The 10,413-nt window shown below is 34.1% G+C and overlaps 1 protein-coding gene across 1 annotated transcript; it reads right to left on the minus strand.

The window, feature by feature from the left end:
- Nucleotides 1-4,141: 4,141 nt before the first annotated feature.
- Nucleotides 4,142-7,467, minus strand: LOC149169340 (transcription factor MYBS3-like). The gene is made up of 2 exons (XM_089428666.1): nucleotides 6,735-7,467; nucleotides 4,142-5,438 (listed from the first exon to the last, which is right to left on the minus strand). The coding sequence occupies exons 1-2, from the start codon at nucleotides 7,021-7,023 to the stop codon at nucleotides 4,753-4,755; spliced, it is 975 nt and encodes a 324-aa protein (XP_089284792.1). The 5' UTR covers nucleotides 7,024-7,467; the 3' UTR covers nucleotides 4,142-4,752.
- Between the last annotated feature and the right edge of the window lie 2,946 nt (nucleotides 7,468-10,413).

A 10,413-nucleotide genomic window follows, 5' to 3' on the forward strand; every position in this document is an offset into this window, starting at 1 on the left:
CAGGCCTGTGATGTCCCAATCAAATGATATCAGACGAGACGTTGTACTGTTGCTTCACAGGTCACAAGTGAATAGTGCACAAAGGTCGGCTCAATTAGATGTACAAACAATAGGTGTAAATGCGTATATATGGTCAAGGAGACTGCTGCAACTAGACCACTTCTTCGTTGGTCATGGAGGTAACTCGAGCCTCAAAACCTTCAATAATTGATAACAACCATTACCACCTCTTACTACTGTTGAGGTTATTGATTTATGAATGCTGGAGATAGATACAAATTTCCAGATTTGCAAATTTTTCTGACTTGCGGATTGAGTTGCAGCGATTAGGGAGAGACCTAGAGCTAGATCCCAATCTATAGTGCTAAACTGTAGCACTTACAGGTCGAAACTTTTAATACACCCACACCACAGGAGCTATAACACTTGTCGAACCTCACGTTGTCTTTGACTTAGATCTGCTGTAGAGAGTTGCACAGGATGGAAGAGATTAACACATGGTCGTTCACACCTCAGCCTCGGAATGCGAACCTTAAATTCTAATGCTCCGAATGCTAGGAACCGGAGCGGATATATAGACACAGAACCAGAGCAAGTATATAGTTTAGAATTGGTTTTAGACCGCCAAGTTCAGAAGATATATATACCACGTCGAGTTCAGAAGATAGATATGTAATGATGCGATCTGCGAGTTCAGCAGATATATATGTAATGATGCGACCGCCGAGTTCAGAAGAGAAAAGATCCGAAAAATTAATCCCAAACTCAATATATCCGAAGATTCGCACTGTTTATATACCCACTCAATATATCTGCACTGCTTATATATGAACCGCAGAAGATTCACACTGTTTATGTATGAACCACAGAAGAGTAATGATGCAACCGCCCAGTTCAGAAGAGAAAAGATCCAAATTGTTAATAACAAAAAAATAGACAATATAGTCAATAAATAAAATACTTAATTGTCCAAAAATAAATAAAATATTTCAATATCAATTATGTATATATAAAATATATATATTATATAATAAAAAAATTGAAAAAATATAATCTAAAATGACAAATTAATTTATACATTTAAAAATGCAATGCAAATTATTATTATAAATGTATTTGAACTTTTGATTTTTGTTCAAGTGCATTTAAACTTTACCGAGATGTCCTCAACCTCAGCTTTGGAGCAATGATTTCAAAAATGCTCGGAGATGTCCCAACCCCAGCTGCAGAGCATTCATTTCAAGTCTGTTTGGAGGAATGTAGATCCTCTATTTACATAGACTGCCAGTTAAAATAAAAGATTCTGAACAAACTATTGCAAAACAGATATAAGATTGCGAGACCTGGATGAGATAGCAGCTACAGAGGCATCATACAGCGCACACAAATTCAGGAATTCTTCCTTATCAATCCAACAATTGCTGCAAAATATTAAAAGGATAATTTCTACAACCCACAGAAGATGATAATTGAAGGCTTGCCTGCCTGTTTGTTGGCTTCACTGATCGAGCATACTGCATATCAATTGACCTAATTCAAATTCCCAAAATGCATTGATCCCAAACCATTGAAAATTGAAAATTTTGTAGGGACTTGATGAGCATTGATCCCAAACCATTGAAAATTGAAAATTTTGTAGGGACTTGATCACTGTTTAGGGACTTGATGACAGTTTCCAAGATGTTGTTGGCAGATTTCAGGGATGTTCCACGCAGATTTGTTGGCAGATTTCAGGGATGTTCCACGCAGATTTGGGGAATATACTAGATATGTATCTTCAATTTTTGGCAATGGACATTGTTGATATGATAACACATTGTTTTAGGATTATGTTCATTATATGCATATTTTTCTTGTTTTACATTAATTTAAAAAAAAATTGTAAGAGTTGCACATTAATTTTAATTTTTTTTGGTAAGAGTTGCAACTCAAAATATGGGTTTTGTATGATGGGTTTCCATTTAGATTTATGGTGACTTAAAAGATTTCAACTCAAAAACGCAACAATTCAAATTGTTAATTTGATCCTTCTGGTCTTGATTTTGTTCTTCCCAGTTTTGGACTCATCTCAAATTTTAATTGTTAATCTCAAATTAATTGTTAATTTGATCTTTCTGGTCATTGATTTTGTTCTTCTCAGTTTTGGACTCATCTCAATTTGATCCTTCTGGTCATTGATTTTGATTGTGTTCTTCTCAGTTTTCTGATTTTGTTCTTCTCAGTTTTCTTCTCAGTTTTGGACTCATCTCAGGGTTTCCATATTGAGCATAGGTTTCAGAGAATTCTAGGTTTCAGAGAATTCTTCTGCCATCTCAACTGATCTCAGGGTTTCTATATTGGGCATAGGTTTCAGAGAATTCTTCCACCATCTCAATCTCAAGTATTGTGAAAACATTGAGATATATTGGGCATAGGTTTCAGAGAATTCTTCCACCATCTCAATCTCAAGTATTGTGAAAACATTGAGATAGTAGTAATTCAGATCGAATATTAGTTGCAACTCAAAACCCAAAACATGGGATGGGTTTTATATGATAGGCTTCAATTTAGATTTAGATTTATGATGACTTGGATTTCAACCCAAAAATTCAATTTGTGATGACTTGGATTTCAACCCAAAAATTCAACAATTCAAACTGTTGATCCTTGTGGTCATTGCTTTTGTTCTTCTCAGTTTTGGACTTATTGCTTTTATTCTTCTCAGTTTTGGACTCAGGGACTCATTGCTTTTGTTCTTCTCAATTTTGGACTCAGGGTTGTGGTCATTGCTTTTGTTCTTCGCAGTTTTGGACTTATCTCAGGGTTGTTCTTCTCAGTTTTGGACTCATCTCAGGGTTTCCATATTGGCCAGGGTTGTGGTCATTGCTTTTGTTCTTCGCAGTTTTGGACTTATCTCAGGGTTGTTCTTCTCAGTTTTGGACTCATCTCAGGGTTTTCATATTGGACATGGGTTTCACAGAATTCTTCCACATCTCAACCTCAAGTATTGTGAAAACTTCCATATTGGACATGGGTTTCACAGAATTCTTCCACATCTCAACCTCAAGTATTGTGAAAACCCTCAAGTATAGTATTGTGAAAACCCTCAAGTATTGTGAAAACATTGAGATAGTAGTATTTCTCAACCTCAAGTATTGTGAAAACATTGAGATAGTAGTAATTCATAACATTTAGTATTGAATAAATTCTCATTCCACATCTCAACCTCAAGTACTGTGAAAACATTGAGATAGTAGTAATTCAGATCGAATACTAAATGTTATGAATAAATTCTCATTTCAATGTTCTATAGACTTTCTATCTTCTGTATTTTATAAATTCTCATTTCAATGTTCTATAGACTTTCTATCTTCTGTATTTTATAGACCTTTTATGAACTTGTTTTAAAAGTTGCCGTAAAAATAACTCTTCAAGTTGCTGTAAAAATAATTCTCTTTGCTTTATTGCAAATTGGAAATAGATAGACTGAGTTGCGTTTTTAAATTAATCGAAATTTTTAAGAACAAATTTAAAGATAGGCTCTAACTAATCCCAAGGATACATCCCACTCAAATCATTCACAAATCTATATATACATAACAAAGAAACATTAAGAACCATTAAAAAATGAGAAATCTCAAATTTTCACTATTTCTTATCAACCCACAATATCAATCATAAGTTACATAATACCAAGCAATTACACATACATATATAAAAAAAAACAACCTACATAAATTCAACAAACCAACATAAAATCATCTTAAATAATCTTAATTAGGATATATTCTTTAACACTAGAAATTTGCCTAAGGGGTAATTTAAACACTGAAAATTTGCATATCAATAGTTTTTCCATCTTAATGTTTAGCATTAAATCTGGAGTATACACTTCCAACTATGATATTTTGACACAATTCCAGCTATGATACAGTTACCACAATGCTCTTTCACTATGATGAACAATGCTTTTATAGATGATGGAACATTATCATGAAATGTTCCAACTGCACCGCAAACGACCAACAAAATGGCATTTGTTTGTAGTGAAATTAGCACTATGTTAATATCTTAAAAACTGTATCTGCAAAGCAGAATCAGAACATAAATTCAAATAGACCTGAAACATTAGAGGGTAAATGAGAATCAATCCATCCCAATATAAGCCAATATTCAAATATGCATTCTTTAATATCTATATCTGGATTAAGTTACAGAGTAAAAAATTCAAAATAAACAAGAAAGAAGGAAAACCCTACTGCTACTTCCTGCACCTTCCTAAAAACTAATCGAATCAATTAATATGAGGCATTGATAAAAAAATCTTTAGTCACTTCACAATAAGTACTTGCCCTTCACCCCATAGAGTAACCACTTGAGGTCTTTGCAAAGCACCGTATTCTTTTGGGTCAAATTCATGGATCTTTGTAATTGCAGAATACCACTTTCTTTGCTTTCAGCTCTTGTGGTGATTTGTATCCTCAACATGTCAAGGCCAAGAACTCAATTAAAGATTGTTGCCTCATTTAGCATACTAAAGATCAATGCTAGAGATCGACCTGAAGAACTCAATTAAAGATTGTTGCCTCATTTAGCATACTAAAGATCAATGCTAGAGATCGACCTGAAGATTTCTGGGAGCAATTGCAATATCAACGAGGCACACAACCTTTGTGCTGCAGAAGAAACCCATATATACATAATGGAAACCACCATTGTTTCCATTATAAAATCCATACCATCATCTTCTTCACACCTGCTTTTCCTTGCAATTCAGACTACACTGATGACATTGCTGCTGGAACTCAAACTACTGCTTTCATTGAGAGATGGTTTGGCCTGAAAAGCTGATTGTCTAGAGGGGGGTCTTCCATGTAATTTGAGTGACAGTTCTGAGGGTTTCATTGCAGAAGCCGCTGCAACACCGCCGAGGCTTAACTGGGATAACCCTGTGCATTCGTCCATTTTTATTGGAGCAGTTGGCATTACAGCTGTTGGCTTATAAACATTGGAATTTTGTGATATTGTGGGTCTAAAAGTGTGCCATATGGGGAACCCGTATGGTACATAAGGGGTAACAAAACCTGGGAACACTGTCATATCAGCAGAAGCTGTTTCATCAACCTGAGGAAGAAGAGTTTCTACATCTGCAGAATTTGCAGAATTATCACCTGATTCGGCTTCTTCTTGATCAGAGGCCGACTGTGATGACAATACAGGCAAGGCAGGCGAAGGTAATGGACAACTGATAGGTTCAGCAGTGATATCGAACAGGCTAGAACGTCGTTTCCTTCTGGTTAGATTACTCTGCCTAATAAAATACTTTTGTGCATGACTAGCAACCTGAGTAGGAGTTCTTGTCGGCACAAAGTTTCTTGATATACCTCTCCAATCACCCTTTCCAAGCTTTTGAAGGCCAATAAGAAACATGCGGTGTTCCTCTTCAGTCCATGGAACCCCTGAGATCATGAGATAGTATAAACATTGAATTCTTTAGTAATCATTAAGCAAGAAATAAACACAAGCAAATTAAACTTTTTATGGCATCAGGTTAAAAGGGATTACTGACAATAGGAACATATTTTCTCAGACAAAATTTATGATTAAACATTAAATTTCACAATTCAAATTCTAGAGACCCCAGGAATGAAAACAAAAGAAAATGCCAATAGGAACATATTGTATAGTTAAACATGAAATGTCACACAAGAAAAGAGCAACAAAACTGAAGGGCTAAGAGATTGTCTGATTTCAAGGAAAATCTAGAAAAATTCACAGCTCAAACTTCTTAAGCGCAAGAAAGAAGACAGTGCATGAATTTTGTTCAACTCAGACTATTTGCTGATAATCAAGAAATTCCAGAACAAAAAGCTTTGAAAACGATTGGAGCAACAACTCAAGCCCATTCCAGGTTTAAAGGATGGCCAGTAGGGAAAGGCATTGATCTTTCAGGGCAAAGGTGCATGGTTGAAATCTCATGGAACCCTCCCTCTGTCAGAATGGGGCAGAGGTGCAAAGTTCAAATTTCTTGGAACCCTCTACTATGGTAGAGATCAAACAAAAACCATTACTTATCCAAAAAAACAAAGACAGGGAACTCAAAAGAATTGAAGGAACAGAAATCATAGCACTCTACAAATTTAAAATACTGAATAATTTATGAGAACAATCCCACAAAGAACCAAACAATTCAGAACCTCCTGTAAAATCACATACCTACTTTTTCACAAAGACAAAATCATCAAGAATATAACAGTAGAAGATAAAACATTAGGCTTTGAGTCCCATAAATCACAAGATAACAACCAAATTGAAATTCAAGGAAGTTACTATAAAGATTTAACGCAAAGCCAATAAAAATTTCTAAGCCAACACAAGACATGAGAGGAATTCAAGAACCCACTGTGTATTTGGGGAAACTCATCAAGAGAAAGCCAAACAATTTTAAGTTGAGAATCAAGAACCGGTCGCCAAAATACAAAGGGGCAAATCGTAAAGCTAACAAAGAACGCAAGAACTTGGAATTTTTATGCGAGAACGCCTAAAAGCTTGAACGAATTTTAAGAACCCAAGTCCTAAAACAGCAAGCGTATCGACCTGAACCAAAACCAGGCAAAATCTTCAACTGGAATTAAAATTCTGTGCTTCAAAATCGAAGGAACCCAAATGATCATAACAGAGAAGAAACCTGAATTCTTCTCAAGCCCACAAAACTAAAAGTCTCGACAGTTTGGAATCCAATGTAAATCTTGTACCTTTCTTCCTCTCTCCTCGAGAATTGTTATGAACGAGGCCATCGGATACATAACCATCTGCAGAAGCAGCAGCATTAGCAACTGATTCGCAAGGCTCCATAGCTGAAGCTGAGGCCGGGCTGTTATTAGAGGAAGAGGCGTTGTTGGAATAATGCAACAAATTTCCCATACTCACACTCTTGCGTATCGGCCCATCAGTTAGCCGAACTCCAAACAATTTCACACCACGGTTGGGGCATGTTCTGGAATTATGGCCATTGTGCCCACAGTGCGAACACTTCCTTGTCATGTTTACCGGCCTTGGAATTAATTAATCGAAAGCCAAGAGACAGACCAAAAAAAAACCAGACAGAGCCCAATTCGTACCAAATTACAGAGATGCCAGGAACCAGAGAATCCAAAATCCAAAACTGAAGGCAGATCCAAATCAGAGATCGATACCTAATCTAATTATCCAGATACAGACGCTATATAAAAGTCAATAAAAGGGGGAGGAGGAGTGTAGTTCTTTCATTCAATCAATCGATCGAACCGCATTGCCAAGTGTTTCACTGCAGTCCTCTCCCAGAAAAAAACTACCATGGCAACTGGCAAGAACGGCGACACCTTCCCTCAAGATGCCTTCTTTACGACATGCCAAGATCCTAATTTCCCTTCATCTTCCTCTTTAATCCTACGGTTAAAAACCCTTCCGTCAGTGCCCTGGACTCTGGACTCCCGTCAGATAAGTGCATCTAGTGCAGGACTTAGACCCCGTGCTGTCATACCAGAAAGATTTGATGATGCATCCCTCTGTTTTCTGTTTTCTTTTTTTATTTTCTATGTCGGCCAAAACGGACGGTGCTCCTGGGTGCCATGTGGACATGCCATAGAATGGATGTATATACATCAAATATGCATGTGCCATGTATATCTATGTATATATGTCCATGCCCATATCCATATTGGATTGGAGTAGGTGAACATTACATTTCTCTTAATATAAAATCTGAAGGGACAGGGTCAAACACTTCCAATTAATATATTATATTATTATTAATATTTATCTTCCACTTAATATATTTGTGGCATTGTTATCTTCCTCCAAATACTATATATATTTATTCACTCCCCTTGTGTTTATGTCCCCATCACATAGTGTTTGAATAAAATGAAGTGAGCAGCAAGCAAGAGTTACTTAAAGTTGTTATTTGCAAGGCAATGACCACTTACCAAATCTATTATTAAATACTTGCATTGCAGGATAGCCAACCACATCACAAAGAATGATGCCTTGAGATACCATTTATATTAAAAATTTAGGAGAAATTCTGCCCCCCTATATATTAATTATATTTATAATCATAATCAGACATTAAGTAATTTTGATGCAATTCTTAATTAATAATATTATTGTGTGGAGGTAAGGAAAGTATCTTTTTCCAATAAAATTTACCATAAAAGGAAGGTCTAGATACACTTCTAAAAATTTAATAATGAAAGGGTGGGCACAAATAAGGTAATGTCAATCAAACAAAACCAAAGATAATAAATAAGTTAATATTATAAAAGTAAAAGAGTTATAAAAACAAAACCAAAGATAATAAATAAATTAATATTATAAAAGTAAAAGAGTTTTCAAAGTAAGGAAAAATCATCCTTATCTTAATTCCAAAAAAATAAATACATCCTTACTTATCCATGTCAAATAAAAAACCCATTATTATCTTCAAAGTCTTTTCATTATTATCCTTATTTATTTTGTTATTCTGTTAAAAATAAAATAAATGATCTTACTTTAGACCAAATAAATTGCATATTTAAACAACTAAATTAATATAACATAAAATTCTTCGCCCTCGAAAAATATATTTACTAATATTAAATAATATATTACATAAATAGTTAAAAATTGGTGAACGGCAAAAATAAACTAAGATATTAACAATATATTACATAAATAGTTAAAAATTGGTAAACAGCAAAAATAAACGACCTTAGTTGAAACAAAAAGAATTACATATTTACACAATTAAATTAACAAAACATGGAATTCATCGCCCTCCCAAATACGTATATTTATCAATATTAAATAATTTATAACAATACAGTGTATAAATAGAATCTGTTATAAGGAAAATGAGATACAGTAAAGAATTACATATTTACACAATTAAATTAACAAAACATGCAATTTATCGCCCTCCAAAAATATATATTTATTAATATTAAATAATATATAACAATACAGTGTATAAATAGAATCTGTTATAAGGAAAAAGAGATACAGTTAATTGAATCTGTTATAAGGAAAAAGAGATACAGTTAATTTTCTTTGTGTACATATTTTTTAAAATGTCTATATATAATTTAGAAAACAAAAATTAAGTTGATATTTTTATAATATAAATGATTTTTATTAACATGCAAATGAAAAATCTTCTTAATATGAATTATTATTATTATTATCATCTAATTTTAAGGTCACTGTCATGTCATATTGGTGTATAGGACAAGAGACTTTTGATAGTGATAAAATAAAAATGAAAATGAAAAATCTCTCAACATAAATTATTATTGTTATTATCCAATTTTAAGGTCGGTGTATGAGACCCCCTAATGAAATAAAAGATCTCTCAACATCAATTATTATTATTATTATTCAATTTTAAGGTCGGTTTATGAGACCTCCTAATAGAAAGATCTCTCAACATGAATTATTATTATTATTATCCAATTTTAAGGTCACATTGTTGTATGGGATAAATGACCCACCTCCAAGCAATAATTTAAACCTCTTAGGAGGAACCACACGCTCTTAACCATTAGGCCCACTCAAGCTATATATTTATAGAAATAAATTAATAAAACATAGCATTCTGATGCAGGAGCATTCAGCTCAAGAAATATCATTGTATTTTAGTAAACATAGGGGGTCTTGTGTTTCAAGGAAGTTGGTTTCCTAAGTATTGAATTAATGTAATTATTAAGAGTTTTGAGTGATTTTAATGAGAGAAGCTAGAATAGGATTTAATTGAATATAGTGAGGCATATTTGTAAATATTCTCGAATGTAGGAGAATATGAGAGATTTAGGATAGTTGAGAGAATGAGGGATTTGAGAATTGATTGTAAAACTTAGATTAGGAGTTAGTTCATGATTTTGTGGATTTGAGAGAATTCTTAGGGATAAGGAAGAGATTTTAAGATTTTGTTGAGAGGTTTATGGATCTAAATAAGGAATTGGTTTTAGAATCTTTTTGTATAAATGTAAGCCTAAAAGGCACAGACAGGGATTAGATGGGGAGATAGTTAGACAGTTAAGCTAACTAGAGGGTGACTATAAGCCTACGGGCAGATTGTAAACAGTGGCCACTGACATTATAAGATCAGGCCAAAGATCGTGAGACTGTGTAAATGTTTGTTTATATATACAGAGACTAATTGCAAAATTGTATAAGTGTGTGGTTTGAGTATCGAATGTTAAAGTTATGTATGAATTAGAGTATTGTGTATAACATATGTGTGCAGGCAAAGTCCAGGTGAATACACAGAGGAGAAGAATAATACATAGGAACGTAATGGATCGCTGAATCCATTCGAAGAACCCAAGTAATGGTTTGGAGCGATCTTGATCAAAGAAACACATAGAGTTAAGCTCAGGAGGAGTCGCGCAGCGGAATAATGGAAGGACAAGAACT

This window comes from Pinus tabuliformis, chromosome 4_2, assembly GCF_031772625.1.
Source record: "Pinus tabuliformis cultivar Carrire ecotype Pingquan chromosome 4_2, CPIR1, whole genome shotgun sequence".
NCBI lineage: Eukaryota > Viridiplantae > Streptophyta > Pinopsida > Pinales > Pinaceae > Pinus > Pinus tabuliformis.